Source organism: Arachis ipaensis, chromosome B10, assembly GCF_059453495.1.
Source record: "Arachis ipaensis isolate K30076 ecotype BB chromosome B10, ASM5945349v1, whole genome shotgun sequence".
NCBI lineage: Eukaryota > Viridiplantae > Streptophyta > Magnoliopsida > Fabales > Fabaceae > Arachis > Arachis ipaensis.
In genome coordinates, this window is record NC_142435.1 from 105,222,758 (window position 1) to 105,240,058 (window position 17,301).

At 37.0% G+C, this 17,301-nt stretch overlaps 1 protein-coding gene and 1 pseudogene across 1 annotated transcript; one reads left to right on the forward strand and one right to left on the reverse strand.

Moving 5' to 3' along the window:
* Nucleotides 1-2,223, forward strand: LOC107620799 (protein FAR1-RELATED SEQUENCE 5-like). The gene is made up of 6 exons (XM_016322918.1): nt 1-122; nt 653-656; nt 915-974; nt 1,069-1,805; nt 1,901-1,944; nt 2,093-2,223. Exons 1-6 carry the CDS (start codon nt 1-3, stop codon nt 2,221-2,223), a joined length of 1,098 nt encoding a protein of 365 aa, XP_016178404.1.
* A 1,737-nt stretch (nt 2,224-3,960) lies between these two features.
* On the reverse strand, nt 3,961-4,656 carry LOC107624105 (putative protein phosphatase 2C 76 pseudogene; annotated as a pseudogene).
* Nucleotides 4,657-17,301: the final 12,645 nt, after the last annotated feature.

The following is a 17,301-nucleotide window of genomic DNA, read 5'->3' on the forward strand; positions in this document are numbered from 1 at the left end:
ATGGAGTGCGATATGTTTGAACTGATGGGTTGTGTTCCATTTGCCGTCGGTAATGAGAATTCATCAAATCCACATGAAAACGTACCTGACCATTTCGTCGTCGACGTGAGCAATCGAATAAGGTGAGCAACTTACATTCAAAACATTGATAATAGATGGTTATTTTTCAACTGATTTAGATTTTAAATCTCAATGTAAATGGCATGTTTATTTTTATGTTTAATGCTTATCCAAATGTGATGGAGAATTTGTGATTCAACCAAATTTGTGATTGTTTTATATTGAATGGTATGCTTATATGTATGGAGAATTTGCATAAATTAATTAATCATGGCATGCTTATATGATTGTTTTATAATGGTATGGTCTGGTTATATGCTTCCTGCATATTATATGCTTATTTTTCATGCTTATATGCTTATATACTTATATGTATGGAGAATTTGCATCAATTAATTAATGGTATGCTTATATGATTGTTTTATAATGAATGGTATGCTTATATGCTTCCTGCATGCGTAGATAAGAATTTATGTATATGATTACACATGATGGTCATTGAATGAATAAAAAAAGCAACTCTAGGGTGATGCAGGCGCTGAAATTGAGGACTGAATTATGTGTATGGTAATTGTATCTACTGCATGTTCAGCTATGTGAAGTACAGTGACATTATTAAAGAGAATCCATAGTAGTTACAATACTTATATAATAGGTAAAATGAAATAATTAATTCAATTACCCATCATTGTCATTTTCATGCATTTGTTTTTAAGCTAAAATAGGTAGGATGATTAACTTGATTTCTAGTTTTTGTTGCATTTTTTGTGCTAGTTATTGAGGTTTTATTTACATGATATTTAAAAAGGATTTATTTTTTTCTTCGGGTTTCTGTTTTTATTTTGAAATTGTAGGCCATGCAACTGTTGGATGTTATTGAGGTTGGAAGTGAAGAGAGGGATCTTGGTTACGAGGTTTTGGACTCTAGTTTAATTTTGTGTAGTCATGATCCGCATGTTTGATTTGATCATTAATGGTAATGTTTTTTGTAATCAATCTTAAATGTAGTTACTGGATCATGGTTGCCTTCAAGAAGACGAAATACCAAGAGTTGGAATGCGGTTTGCGCAGTTGCAGATGGCTCATGAATTCTATGTTACTTACGCAAAGAAAATAGGATTTGTAACTAAGATAAGGATGGCAACATGTGACAAGAACATAAAGAAACCCGTTAACCAAGCTATCCACTGTAATCGAGACGGGTTTTGCGGGTCTCGTGTCAAAGCACCAACGCAGAAGAACACGATTTCAGCTGCTGGGTGCAAGGCAAGGATATATGTAAAGTTTGATAAGGACATGCAAGAGTGGGTTTTGTTCAAGGTTGAGTTGAGGCACTCACACCCATGTTCAGCGAGAAAGGCGGTGTACTACCATGAGTTTAGGGACCTGACCATGCATGCGAAGTGTGTGACCGAGGATAATGATAAGGCTGGGATTCGACCAAACAAGACATCCCTAGCTTTAGCAAATGAGGATAGGGGCCCGTCTAACCTGGGATTCTCAGAAAAGGAATTAAGAAACTATATTACAGCAAGGCCCCAAACCAGCAACGTGAATGCGGATGTGAGGGAGATGATGAACTACTTCATGAGAATGAAGGACATCAATCCTAACTTCTTCTACGCGGTGAAGTTGGACGAGGAGTGTAAATTTAGGAGTGCAGTATGGGTAGATGCAAGGTGTAGGGTGTCGTATGAATATTTCGGAGACATCATGTCAGTTGGTAGCACCTATAGTACAAACCGGTATGAAGTAGTTATGTTGGTGTTTTTTTCTTTATTTTTTTTATTTTGTTCGGTCGTGATTGGAATTTCTTATTTTTGGTTGATTTTTCGTGTAGGCATGGATTACCATTTGTGTCGTTCGTCGGTGTCAACCACCATAGTAAGTCGACCCTCCTCGGTTGTGCTCTGTTGGAGAATGAGGAAATCCTAAGTTATGAGTGGGTTTTCAGCCAATGGGTGAAGTGCTTGGGAACTGCTTCACAACAGATCATCACCGATCAATGCAGATTCATTTTTCGTGCGATCAGAAATACGTTACCCGATACACGCCACTGGTGGTGCATCTGGCACATTACGAAGAAGTTACTGCACAAGCTTGGAGGTTATCGCTGTAACACCTTCACTATCAGAAGTCATGCTTCCGGCTGCGCTACTCTGATAGCAAGAAGTATTACGACTACTTTACATACTAAATATTAAAATAGGAGCCTATGACTCGACACTGTATCGCTGATTTCTTTGAAAAACAGAAATAAATACTTTACCTTAAGAAAAATACAAACAAGCATAGATTCATATACAAGACTCCTTACATAATAATTCAATATATTATATATATAAAACATACAATTCCTATCCCTCTTACAAACTTGTAATAACAAAGACGAGGGAAGAAAATAATCTAGTTAATACAAACAGCATATAAACCAAACGCATTATAACTCTTCTTAATGCTTCTTCATCCGGTTCCTGAAAAGGTAAAGCTGTAGGGGGTGAGAACCTAACCACACGGTCTCACCACGGAGTTTCAAAGTTGTCATAAGAAGATATTTAATAAGAAAATTGTTTTCAAGCTCAGTGATTATCATTGCCTTATGAATATTTTAAAACCAATAGGAAATCGTTCAAAACTTTTTCAAAGAAACAATGTTTAATCCTTCAGAAGTCCGAAACCTTTCCTTTCTTATAAGAAAAAATCAATCAGAAACCAACCACGCAATCAAACAACACAGTCACTAATTCAGCACCAAAGTTCATTCTCAAATGTAGCACGCCAGGACAAACACAGGCAAGACAGACAAGGAAAGCACAAGTAGGTAGCAGTTACAGAAAATAGTTCAAGTAGCAGTTAAGAACAGTTTAGCAATTAGGCAAACCAAAACAAGTTCAAACCCAAGCAAAGCATACAAATGCATATGATGCATGCCTGTCCTATGGCTGATAAGGCTCATCTGTCGGTTATCCAGCCAACCCGACAAGTCTGAATTGTCCTTAGACTGTCCCCCGACGTGGATCCCCAAGAGTCTATACATAGCTTTTTCTCAAATAATCAATATTGCTCAATGGGGGTAACATGGGAATTTATATAGTGCCCGGTCACACTTACGTCGTAGGGTCAACAGAGTATCGAGTTTTCAACCTGGTACACGTGGTGGCAAGCCACGGCACTTAATCCAGGGAACCTCGTATCTCAGATATTTCAAATTCATAAGCCATATAAATAATTCATTCATCATTCATCAATATCTAAGCCATTCTCAATATCATCATCATTCATCAATCCATATCCCATTTCCAAATTCATTCAAAAAACATATTTCAAATCAATCCTCATCAACCTTCTTTCCGTTAATCAACAATCTCAATCCAAAACATAATTCTTTCTTTGATAAATAAAGTAATTTTAAACCACATAATGCTTAAAATTAAACCTTTTTAAAATAACTACTTCAAATGAAACTTCTAATTTTATAAAATTTCGGCAGCATCTCCTCTAAAACTCAGATTCTGCCACCCTTTTCGGGTCCCAACAAAATCATTTCTCAAACTCCTTTTCAACGGTTTCAAATCCAAGTCATTCACAAATCTCAAGCCATTTTCCAAACCCAAATTAACTCTAACATCAAATCATTTTTCAATTCTCAAATTATACTTGATAAACATTCAAATCAGATTTTCAAATTAATCTTCAACTCACTATCTCAATACAAACTTAATATTCAGAAATAGCCACAGTCAAGTAAACAATCACATTCATTCAAGGCAATTCAGTTCAATTGATAAGACTCCATAATCACTAAAAATGTTTATTTGCTTAAATATCAATTTATAACAACTCTTAAGAATAAAAATGAGTTTAATGAAAACTCCCCTACCTCAATTTAGTTTAAACGCATCAATTCCTCTTTCGTTCATCACTTCTGTTTGGCTCATGATCCTTAAAGAGAGCAATTGCCTTACCAGCCTTCGATATTATAGTCCTATAATCTCCAACATCAGCAACATAGAGATGGTTATCAATTAAAACAACGGTTCAAGCAGTAGAGCCATCATCCCAGAAAATGTCTTTTTCAAAATACAGAAATTAAGAATTAGTACCTTGATACATTTCACTTATAGCCAATTTGGCATCAGTAAAAGATTTTGGATGCTTCATGAGATTATCAAAGAGATGCTCTTTCAAATACTCTGCACCACGAAAACCACCATGACCATCAAATACTCCAAGTAAGCATACTGAATGACCACCAATTTTTAATGTTTTAATATCGTAAAAATCCTCCATCGATACTTTCTTCCCTCTGAAGCTTGAATACCCACAGCTAAGCCTTCCATCCTCACTATTCCACCCTCCACTTGCAAACCGGCCATCATCATCTTTTTCTGGCATCATATCTACAAGGAAATCAGCACTTCTTGACACGGAACCCGTATCCACCATCATTACTGTGAATGTCTTGAATTGGAGAGTAGGTGAATAAGAAATTCTAGGGACAGCTTGCAAACTTCTCCTAGTGTTGTTTATTCTCACTCATTTGGCAAAGGTTCTAGCTTGAACAACCAAAGACCTTACACAACTGCTGCATACCATCTAAACGACTAACCAAGAAGACAAGGTTTCCGGCGGTAGCTGAATAACTCACAATAACAACTTCATTCAACATAAACACTCCCTCACAATAGTAACGGAACAACTTAAGCATACACAACGAGATCAGAAATAAGGGTAAGGCTTACCAGAACAGTAGCGACTTCAACGGTGGTTCTCTGGCGACAACGGCGCCGTTCTCCGGCAATAGAAGCACGGCTACAGCAACGGCAGTGGCAGAATAGCAACTCCAAGAATCCAACCACTAAACCAATCTTCGCCAAATTCCAAACCTTGATTTTGGAAAACCCAATCTACGAATCTTCCTCATCAAACTCCGATGACACAGTGCAACTCACCGGCGTCCATGGCAGCGGCGAAGATGAAGCACGGCAGTGAGCTGCTATGTACATCACATCTTTTCCTCTCTCCTTCGTCCAATGGCAACAACGACGGCAAGGGTTCTAGCGGCGACGCGAATGCTTTCAACAGACGGCGGTGGCGGCTCTGATTACGACGACAAGGTGCGGCGGTAGTGACGAGGCAGTAGTAGTGTGTGACGATGGTGGTGCGAGCTGGACAGCGGCGACCTCTTCTCCTCCCTCTCCATCCTCGGCTCTCTTCTCCCCTTCGTTCTCCCTCTTCTCTATTTCCGTTTCCCCCTTTTCTCCTTTCTTCCCCCTCTCTGTTTTTTTCCCTTTCTCCTTTTCTTTCCTTTTCTTTTCTTTTGTTTTTGCTGAAGGCTGAGGCGTAAGGGATGAGGGGGTGACGGTGATAAATTAGGGTTAGGATAAAGTGGTTTAGATAATTTTAATAAAATTAGAGGTACAATGTATTAATTAAAAATCTAATTTAATCCCTCAAAATTATTTTAAAATACTAGTTAATTATAAATTTGCTAATTAACTTCTAATAAGTATTTTAATTTAAAATTAGAGATAATATAATTTATTTTCTTTGTTTATAAAATTAAAGTATTAAATTCTGAAATCTCAATTATTTAAATTAAAGCATATAAAGTTTTTATCCTTTTATAACTGTTAAGTTGTATAATTTAAATATAGAAAATTACTCAATGATTATGAGATTAAGTAAAATTTTTAATTTAATTATCCAAACTTAATTTAATTACTTTTAATAAAATAATTTTTAAAATAAAGTCTTTAATAAATAAATAAATTGAAACTAACTCATAATAATATATATGTTTTTTAAAAAAAATCTGGGTCTTACATCCTATCCACCTTATAAAAATTTTCGACCTCGAAAATTAAAGGAATTCTCAAGGTAATACAAAGAATCAATACTCTACTGTCTAAATGCTTTTTAAATAAGTAAGAAAATTTAGCATATTACAGGAAATATTACGTGGTTTTAATACCTTTCTTTTGAATACTTTAGGAAAAAAAGTTTTGGTACATATAAATTTTCAAATAGAAAATAAACCATAAGACTTAGAAATAAAGGAAAAGCATGGTGTAAAGCAGAAGTTACAAGATAGGCTCAAAAGAAAAGGGGTTACATGGTGTCAACCTTAAGGGTTTTAACATAGCTCACTATCACAACTCCCTTTGATATCACATACTTACAAGCTTCACCTTCCGCATTCACGAACCGTGTCCTAAAGAACTACCGTGTTACAAGTTTCACCTTATGCTTATCTATCTCACGTTGCTCCAGTCACTTAGCTAACTTGTTGCGAGTTGTCATCTTATACGAATTGAGCTACCAAAAACTTGAATATCTTCTCAACAATACTCTTTTCCTGAAATTTAAACGTCATAACCTATGGCGTTTTCAAACTTGCCAAAGTTCACCTCCTCATTTACTAGTCATCTCTGAAAAACTAACGCTTCGGTTTTTATTTTCTAGGGACCACGTGTGACATTGAGATATGTGTCAGTATATTCAAGGAGTTACAAATCTAAGGAAAAGATGAATAAGTGACAAGGATAAAATTCGTATAAATTCAGGAGGATGCGTAAGATTGCAACTAACGATTTACAGGAACGAGAAAATGTTCTGAAAAGAAAATCATTTTGCATCTAAATAGGAAATTTGAATCCAGGTACTCCATAAGAAATAAGAAAAGTAGTGATTATTTAAATTGAAATAAGTTTAAACCAGAACAGAGGAATGATGTACGAAAAACGATCCGACACAAAACTCACCGGCAAGTGTATCGGGTCGCATCAAGTAATAAAACTCACGGGAGTGAGGTCGATCCCACAAGGATTGAAGGATTGAGCAACTTTAGTTTAGTAGTTGAATTAGTCAAGCAAACAAGTGTTGATTGTGTGAAATTGTGTTGACAGGAATTAAATTGCATAGAATGTAAAGGGGAGTAGGTGATTTGCATGAAATTAAAGGGAATAAAAAGAAAAAAAGCTGAATCTTAAAGAACAAGATATTAAATGGCAGAAACTTAGAACGCAAGAAATGTAAATTGCAGAATCTTAAAGTGCAAGAAATGTAAATTGCTTGAATTATAAAAGGAGTTGGGAATTGGGATTGTAGAAATTAAACAAGGAAAAGTAAATTGCAACAAGCAGGAATATAAAATGTGGATTCAATCAAACCGGATCTCAAATGACAATAACAATAAGATGTAGATGTAGATCTCAGGACCCAAGAGACTAGATAACCAAGTCTAGATCTCAATGCCTTCCTAGATCCAAATTTAGAATTCAATTGCAAGAAAAGTAAAGATCAAGCAGTAGAAGAAAGGAATTCAAATATTGATTTCTCAAAAAGTGTAGTAAAGAAAACAGAGAGATCTCAAGGTGAGATTGAGACAGAATTTTCTCAATTCTTCAACACCCAAGACTCAAAATCTCCAAATAGCTCAAAACCCAAAAGCTCTCCAAAAACTACTCAGCAAAACTAAAAAAGAAAAGCTCTACTGCAAGTATTAAAAATTCTAAAAAGGAAGCTCTCTTTGAAACTTCAAATCCTAAGCTATTTATACACTTTCTTCAAATGATCATTAAGCTTTGCATTGGGCCTTTAGCCTTGATGGAATTGGGTTAATAGTAGCCTCCGTTGATTGCTCTTGGTGTTGGGAAGAAATCCATTAGTGAACCGGGCCATGAACCATTCACGTTTGAGTCAACGTTTGAGGCAAACGTTGACTCAAACGTCCCTTGTGTGACATTATGCAGCTCGGCCAAGTTGCTGTCTTCCACGTTTGAGCCAACGTTTGAGGTCAAACGTGAGCTCAAACGTGGTTCCCCCATGCTACTCCTTTGGCCAACGTTTGGCCCAACGTTTGAGGCAAACATTGGCGTAAACGTGGCTCACTCAATGCATCAAACAGAGGTGCTCTTCTTTGCTTTTATGGTGCCAACGTTTGACCTCACGTTTGAGGCAAACGTTGGCGCAAACGTTGGTTTGCTCAGGAGTGATCTTTCTCTTCTCTTTGGCGCCAACGTTTGACCTCACGTTTGAGGCAAATGTTGGCGCAAACGTTGCCTTCCCTTGCCCCTTCTTCAGCCAATGTTTGCCTCAACGTTTGAGGCAAACGTTGGCGCAAACGTTGGCTCTTCTCCAGGGTGTTCTTCATCTGCTTCTCACGTTTGAGTTAACGTTTGAGGCAAACGTTAGCTCAAACGTGAATCCCTCTTTTCAAGCCCATTCTTGCAACCTTCTTCCAAGCTTTATTCCACCTATCATCAATCAACAATTGTATCAAAGCTATGCCATAATCATGAGAGTTGTTCTTCTTCTTGTCATATGAGCAATTATGGCACAAAAACTCATGAAAATGCATCAATTTATCCATGGTTGATTAAATCAAAGGAAACATGAAATTCAACCCAATTGACTTACTTATGGCTTAATAAAGTGCATAAAACTAAATGAAAACAAAGGAAAAAGACTAGTGAAACTAGGCTAAGATGACTTGTCATCACAACACCAAACTTAAAACTTGCTTGTCCCCAAGCAAGAACAGAATTATTAAGAAGAAAGAATGAAAACAAAAGAGAATGCTCATGTTAGCAGAGTATTATTGGTAGCTCATGGGGTTTTATGCAGATATGTAACTACTCACTTCTTAATGACAAGTAGGCCTAGAAAGTTTCCTCTAAGCATCAAGCAACACACTGCTATGACCTCTCATTATTCCTTTGTCCTTGTTTACTGAATTTTTTTCTTTATAAACTTTAGTTCAGTGTCATGTGTAACAAGCTCTTTTCTTTATTTATGCTTGACACATTATTCACTTTAGACACTTGGCTCACATGCCTTCTTAGAACATTGATGCCCAGCACCTCTTTGGGTTACTAAATATCTTGTAGCTAGGTTGCTCTTGATAGTGGACTTTCAGTTGATAATCCCGGGTTAGTTAACCCAAGTTACGAAGTGTTGATGCACTCCAAAGAACTTAATAATCCAAGCAGATCCTAGTACAAAGACACCACAGGCATTTATTCTAAGGTTCAAGCTATTGGTGTCTAGCTTTGTTTCTTTTTTTTCTTCCTTTTGTTCTGTTGCCACTTTTGGCTTTTTCTTTTCTCTTTTTGTTTTTCTTTTCACCCAAGGACTTTTATTTTGTTGAGATTCATAGACAGTGAACTACTTTCTTCTTAAAAAGAGAACAATCTATTCCTTTTATTCACTAATAGTGAGTTGCCACACAATCACACATACATGCCACCACTTACTATTATTTGACTTCTAGCTAACAATGAACCATCTTACTTCATGTTTCAAACATTTTTTTATTGAATTGAAAAGACTTAGGGGACAAAGCATGCATTAGTTAAGTGAAAGTAAACACACAAGTACACTTAGACTAGTATTCTTATTGACAATAATATTCAAGATGCATAACTACTGAACTAACAGTTACTGCTAAGATGGGCATATTCAAACTTCAAATTTAGAAAGATTGCATGCTGATGGAGTTAAGTGACAATACAACCTTTTGCTGGCTTCTTTTTCTTACTCTCAACTGATGGTGTGAAGCCCTCCCAAGAAAGTGTTTGAATCCCTGCAGAGTTAATGGAAATTTCTTGTTTCTCAAGCCCTTAGATAACTAGTTAGTGTGCGGGACCTTCTTGTAGGCTTTTGAACTTACTTTGGTGTGTGAACACCAAATTTAGTCCCTTGCCACTACCTTTGATGCATCGAGTTGTTCATATGTGAATTCCTAGTGTCTTAGCTAAAAGTAATAAAACTACAAAGTAGAAGCAGACAATGATTAAATGATTCATCTGATTGCTTGGAGCTAGCAACCCTTTATGCAGAAGGTGAGAATGTGTTTTTAGATTAGATTTTTGGTGGAACACCAAACTTAAAATCCTTTATTCTCCTTTAAATTGTTTTGGTGTGTGACACCAAACTTAGCTCCTTGCACTGCAGGTGAATCCACTTAATCTTTTTATTGAACTAGCATTGAAAGAAAAGGACTACCTCAGGTTGGGTTGCCTCCCAACAAGCGCTCTTTTAATGTCACTAGCTTGACATTGATCCTCTTAGGGTGGTTGATGGTTAAAATGTCGCAGCTTATTCCCCCCTCACTGTGAGCCTTCTTTGTGTGCCTTGGTGCTCAATTTCAACGTGCTCAAGAGAGAGTACTTGGTTAACAGTGTAGTGATATTTTGCTCCTAGCTGTTGATATACTAATTGCACCTTGTCACCTTTGAAAAGCCCTTCTGTTGGAATTTTCTTGCTCTTCTAACCCTTTTTTATTCTGTTTTTGTTTTTCTTCCCTCCTTTTGTTGACCCTTCTCCTTTGACAACAGGCTTCCTCTTGAGATTTCTTTTCTTAGTTGCCAATACTATAATGTCCTCTTGAATTTCTTCATTATTTTGCACAGTCTCTTTCTCTTTTTGACCTGTTGTATCATCTATCTCTTGCTTGGGAGGGCAGCTGTTGTTTGTCTTGTTGATTCCCTCCTTCCATTGCAGATTCTCTTTGTCAGTTTCTGTACTATCCTTCTTTTCATTACTGAACTGTGTTTCTGGCAGTATACTCAGAGTGACACTTTCATCATGCATCCTGAGGCTTAATTCTCCTTGCTCTATGTCTATGATGGCCCTAGCAGTGGCCAAGAATGGTCTTCCCAGTATAATGGAGTCACCCTCATCCTGATCTGAATCTAAGATCACAAAATCTGCAGGGAAGATGAATCTGTCTACCTTAACTAGAAGGTTCTCAACCATACCCGTAGGGTATATCACTGACTTGTCCACCAATTCTAGAGACATTTGTACTGGTTTTACCTCTTTTATGCTTAGCTTTTTCACTAGAGAGGCAGGCATTAGATTGATACTAGCTCCTAAGTCACACATCGCCTTATTGATGGTCATGCTACCAATGGCGCAGGGTAGAAAGAAGCTTCCAAGGTCTTCGAGTTTAGGAGGAAGTCCCTTCTGGATTAGTGCTCTGCATTCCTCAGTAAGCAGTATAGTTTCATTAACCTACCAACTCCTCTTCTTGTTGATAACTTCTTTCAAGAACTTGGCATACAGAGGCATTTGCTCAAGTGCCTCAGCTAAGGGAATATTGATCTCTAACTTCTTGAAGACTTCAAGAAATTTTGGGAAGTATTGGTCCTTAGTCTCCTTGCTGAACCCTTGAGGATAGGGTAATGGAGGTGTAGAATTCTTCTCCACTTGCTGCTGTCCCTGAATCGCTTCCTTTGAACTATGTGGCTGATTGTCTTTCTCTTTGAGCTTCTCTGGGGCATTTCTTCTTGTTGTCATGTCTTCATTGCTAGCTTCCCCTTTCTCTGATGATTCTTTGTTGCTATCCAAAGGCTTCTTGGTTATCTCCTTGTTGTTGTCTACCAATGTCTTTCTACTCTGTAGTTGTACAGCTTTGCACTCTTCTTTTGGATTAGGAATGGTGTCACTTGGTAGTGAGCTTGAAGGTCTCTCAACAGAAATCTGCTTGGAGATTTGCCCAATCTGCCTCTCTAGGCTCTTCATGGAGGCTTCATGGTTCTTGGTTGTCATTTCTTGGTGTTTTCACATTTTGTCTATCAAGGTTTCCAAGTTAGTGATTCTTTGAGTTTCTAGTGATGCTTGTGGTAGGTTGTGAGGTGTGGATGGTGAATGGTGGGCATTTTGGTTGGTGGGTTGGTTATTGGATTGATAATGGTTGGGGTTGGGGTAGTTATTTTGAGGTTTTCTGTAAGGGTTTTGGTTAGTTTGCTGCTGGTTGTGGTTTTGGTTGTTCCTTGAAATGTTTTGGTTTGAGTTCCTCTGCCATGGTTGTTGGTTCTGGTTGTGATTGTCTCCCCATCTGAGGTTTGGGTGGTTCTTCCAGGATGGATTGTAGGTATCACCATAAACTTCATTTTGTCCAAAGTTTTGGTTATACATGTACTGCACTTGCTCCTGTTGTTGCTCTTCTTGGCTTTCTTCATTCTGCACACATACAGTTGATGGGTGGCTTGTGTTCACAGCTGCTACTTGAAGGCTGTCAATTCTTTTGGCCATTTGTTCAAACTGTTGTTGAATTTGTTGTTGCATCATCTTGTTTTGAGCCAAAATGGAGTCTACTCCTTCCAGTTCTAATACCCCCTTTCTCTGTGATGGTTGGCAGTTTCTTTGATGAGCAAAGAAATATTGATTGTTGGCCACCATGTCCACAAGATTCTGGGCTTCCTCAGCAGTTTTCATCAGTTGTAGTGAACCTCCAGCAGAATGATCTAATGCCTCTTGAGATTTCAATGTCAGGCCTTCATAGAAATTTTGCAGCACGTCCCATTCATTGAACATCTCTGGAGGACACTTTCTGATTAAGGCTTTGTACCTCTCCCATGCTTCATACAAGGATTCAGCATCTAATTGTGTGAATGTCTGTACCTCGGTTTTCAGCCTGATGACTCTTTGGGGTGGATAGAATTTGGCTAGAAATTTAGTCACCAAGTCATCCCAACTAGTGATACTTCCTTGGGGAAAAGTTTCAAGCCATTGTGCGGCCTTGTCCCTTAATGAGAACGGGAACAGCAGAAGCTTGTAAGTTTCAGGATTCACGCCATTGGATTTGACAGTGTCACAGATCCTTAAGAAGGTAGATAGATGCTGGTTGGGATCTTCCAATGGGCTGCCTCCATAGGAACAATTGTTCTGAACAAGTGTAATGAGTTGTGGTTTTAGCTCGAAATTGTTTGCATTGACATTGGGAGTTAAGATGCTGCTTCCACAGTGTCTGGGATTTGAAAAAGTGTAGGAGGCCAACACTCTTCTCTGTGGTAGATTGGGATTAGATGGATCTCCTTCTATCTCGTGATATTCTTCCTCAGATTCTTCCTCTCCAACAATACCTTTCCCTCTTTCAGCTCTTCTTAATCTCCTGAGAGTCCTCTGGTCAGCTTCGGATAAAATAGGAGTAGCTCTCCCTGTACCTGACATACAAAAAAAACAAGAGAAACACACAACCAGTGATACTTCAATCTATTGCTAGAATGAAATTTTAGTTAGCTTAAGCAAAAATTCAAACAGTTAGTAGGTTAGTCAAAATTAAAGAAAAAGTGCTTGATCTAAACTATCACCTCACTTAATCATTGTCAATCTATTCAATCCCCGGCAACGGCGCCAAAAACTTGATGTGCAGAAAACGATCCGACACAAAACTCACCGGCAAGTGTACTGGGTCGCATCAAGTAATAAAACTCATGGGAGTGAGGTCGATCCCACAAGGATTGAAGGATTGAGCAACTTTAGTTTAGTAGTTGAATTAGTCAAGCAAACAAGTGTTGATTGTGTGAAATTGTGTTGACAGGAATTAAATTGCATAGAATGTAAAGGGGAGTAGGTGATTTGCATGAAATTAAAGGGAACAAAAAGAAAAAGAGCTGAATCTTAAAGAACAAGAAATTAAATGGCAGAAACTTAGAACGCAAGAAATGTAAATTGCAGAATCTTAAAGTGCAAGAAATGTAAATTGCTTGAATTATAAAAGGAGATGGGAATTGGGATTGCAGAAATTAAACAAGGAAAAGTAAATTGCAACAAGCAGGAATATAAAATGTGGATTCAATCAAACCGGATCTCAAATGACAATAACAATAAGCTTGGTATAGCAACGAAACAAGGAAATTGAAATTGAAAGATGTAGATCTCGGGACCCAAGAGACTAGATAACCAAGTCTAGATCTCAATGCCTTCCTAGATCTAAATTTAGAATTCAATTGCAAGAAAAGTAAAGATCAAGCAGTAGAAGAAAGGAATTCAAATATTGATTTCTCAAAAAGTGTAGTAAAGAAAACAGAGAGATCTCAAGGTGAGATTGAGATAGAATTTCCTCAATTCTTCAACACCCAAGACTCAAAATCTCCAAATAGCTCAAAACCCAAAAGCTCTCCAAAAACTACTCAGCAAAACTAAAAAGAAAAATCTCTACTGCAAGTATTAAAAATTCTAAAAAGGAAGCTCTCTTTGAAACTTCAAATCCTAAGCTATTTATACACTTTCTTCAAATGATCATTAAGCTTTGCATTGGGCCTTTAGCCTTGATGGAATTGGGTTGATAGTAGCCTCCGTTGATTGCTTTTGGTGTTGGGAAGAAATCCATTAGTGAACCGGGCCATGAACCATTCACGTTTGAGTCAACGTTTGAGGCAAACGTTAACTCAAACGTCCCTTGTGTGACATTATGCAGCTCGGCCAAGTTGCTGTCTTCCACGTTTGAGCCAACGTTTGAGGTCAAATGTGAGCTCAAACGTGGTTCCCCCATGCTACTCCTTTGGCCAACGTTTGGCCCAACGTTTGAGGCAAACATTGTCGCAAACGTGGCTCACTCAATGCATCAAACAGAGGTGCTCTTCTTTGCTTTTATGGTGCCAACGTTTGACCTCACGTTTGAGGCAAACGTTGGCGCAAACGTTGGTTTGCTCAGGAGTGATCTTTCTCTTCTCTTTGGCGCCAACGTTTGACCTCACGTTTGAGGCAAACGTTGGTGCAAACGTTGCCTTCCCTTGCCCCTTCTTCAGCCAACGTTTGCCTCAACGTTTGAGGCAAACGTTGGCACAAACGTTGGCTCTTCTCCAGGGTGTTCTTCATCTGCTTCTCACATTTGAGTTAACGTTTGAGGCAAACGTTAGCTCAAACGTGAATCCCTCTTTTCAAGCCCATTCTTGCAACCTTCTTCCAAGTTTTGTTCCACCTATCATCAATCAACAATTGTATCAAAGCTATGCCATAATCATGAGAGTTGTTCTTCTTCTTGTCATATGAGCAATTATGGCACAAAAACTCATGAAAATGCATCAATTTATCCATGGTTGATTGAATCAAAGGAAACATGAAATTCAACCCAATTGACTTACTTATGGCTTAAGAAAGTGCATAAAACTAAATGAATACAAAGGAAAAAGACTAGTGAAACTAGGCTAAGATAATTTGTCATCAAGGAACACTAAGTTCACAAGCGAGGAATAACTAAACTAACGACATCATTTGCAAAACTCAAAAGCATGGGAAAATCTAAAAAAGTATGATTTCTCATTCTAAAAAGAAAAGATATGAAATAGATATCCTTCAAGAGAGGTAACAGAAGCGTAAATATTGGGTTATGTTAAAACAAATTCAAGTTAAATTCGATTTGTGCAAAACTTGAAATAATGAAAATTAATTGAGCTAAGAATGTTGAAAAATATTAAAAGATCATAATCAAACAAGAATATGTATAAAAATTTACATCAATCTTAGAGGTAGAACTAAATTCTATTCAAAAGGGAAAGTCCAAGGTAAATTAGTCAATAATAGAATACTTGGTACATTACGAACAAATAGGTTTCGATTGCATAGGAAAGTTTTAAAGCTTCATATCAGTGAACATATGCTAAGTTCCAAAATGATTTTATTGAAATTTAAAGTAAGGCTACGGATAGAATCCAGCAAAAGAAAAACTGAATTGAAACTTCTTCAATGGAATCCGAAACAAAAACCTTAGAACGAGATTATAAAAAGTGGTATGTTGCACCAAAATAAGTTTGAAGTTTACTCAAAGGAATGCAAATTTTGAAAATAATAAGCAACCAAAATGGTGTTTCACAAGAACTTGGAGAAACATTTGAAATTATAAGTAAGCAAAGATGTACAAAAACAAAAAGACGTACCGAAAGGGAAAATCAAGTTGTAACCCTATAAAGGAATGAATTCACTTTCCCAAAATAATTATTAGAAGTTTTAATAAGGTATTGCGTCAAAACAATCCAATTTAAAATAAATTATATGAAGTTTGTCAAATAGAGATTAACTAGAATAGAAGCAAAAATTTCTTATCAAGAATCTTGAGTACATAATCAAGTAAAGACATATATAAAAATTTGAGTAAATATTGGAGGAGAATCAAATTATGTTCAAAAAAAAAAATCTAATGTAAAGTGTTCCTATATGGTTAATAAGGGTATAGATAGTACCTTTAAAAACAAGTATGTTTTTAGCTACATAAAGGATTTATTTATTTCTTGTAGGAAAGTACATGTAAGATCAGAGATAGTCATATCCAGAATTCAAAGAATGGTTACAGACAAGATCAGATAGAATAAAAAGATCAAAACTCTTCTCAACAAAGATTCCAAAACAAAACTTCGAAAGAATATTGCTAGAATTGTTATCTCATACCAAGACAAACTCGAAATTTTTACCAAGGGGAGTACTTTATTCATTTAGAGGAAAACAGGGTCAAAAATTGTAACCTGGGCATATAAGTTGTAGAAGGCGAAGTAGAAGAACCAAATCACACAATTAGCTTGCTCCGAATCGTAACTCTCACGGTTTCCAATCACTCAAGTATTAAGAATTATGTGTTACGCTAGAACAAATTTAAGATCGAATAAAAGGGTACATAATTTATGAAGAAATACATAAATAATGACAATGATGGATAATCAAATCTGGTTCCAAAAAGAATTGAAACAAGGAGCGAAAAAGATGATAAATCGAAGAATAAGTAACACGCGCATCATGTGGCATGATTAAAGCACCTATCTTCGGTGTAAACTAATCAAGGAATAACATCTGACGTTTTTCAAAGAATTAAGGACCATTGTCATGTGAAACAAGTTCAAAACCAACTCAAAAGAAAAACTCATGATTCGTAGAGAGAAATATGAACAACATAAAGGATAAAGGTTCCAAATGATTTCAAGTGAAAAATCAGGATTATAATCAAGCAGAAATATATATAGGAACAAATAAGTATCGTTAGGAACAGAGTCGAATCATATCCTAAAAGGAAGAATCTAAGACAAGGAATTCCAACATAACCAATAAAAGAGAAAACGGTGTGCTAAGCTACACGACACGAACAAGATTATACGTCAAAACGGAACTAACTTCAAAAATTAATTTCTAACGCTCCCAGAACCCGTGAACCGCATCGCTTATTAATTCTACTTTGTCCATGATAACCCATTAACTTTACCGTACACATAAACCATCAACATTAAGCTGGCCAGACTTAACATCAACAGATATGCAATGGTAAGCTAACAACGTTAATCAAAAGACAGTCATGTGCATAAAGCTCTAATTCTCGTCATTCGGACAAGACCTATAACATGACAGACACTCAGAGTATGCAATGAAGCATAATCAGTTCATTCCCAAGGCTCTAACAGGAACAAACTACTCTGATACCATAATGTAACACCTTCACTATTAGAAGTCACGCTTCCGGCTGCACTA

Bases quoted from the DNA above. Each gene is read 5' to 3' on its own strand.
- LOC107620799 (XM_016322918.1), top strand. From the start codon at position 1: ATGGAGTGCGATATGTTTGAACTGATGGGTTGTGTTCCATTTGCCGTC. The intron at 975-1,068 runs GTTTTGGACTCT...TCTTAAATGTAG, and splicing joins AGAGGGATCTTGGTTACGAG to TTACTGGATCATGGTTGCCT. The intron at 1,945-2,092 runs GTAAGTCGACCC...TCGTGCGATCAG, and splicing joins CGTCGGTGTCAACCACCATA to AAATACGTTACCCGATACAC.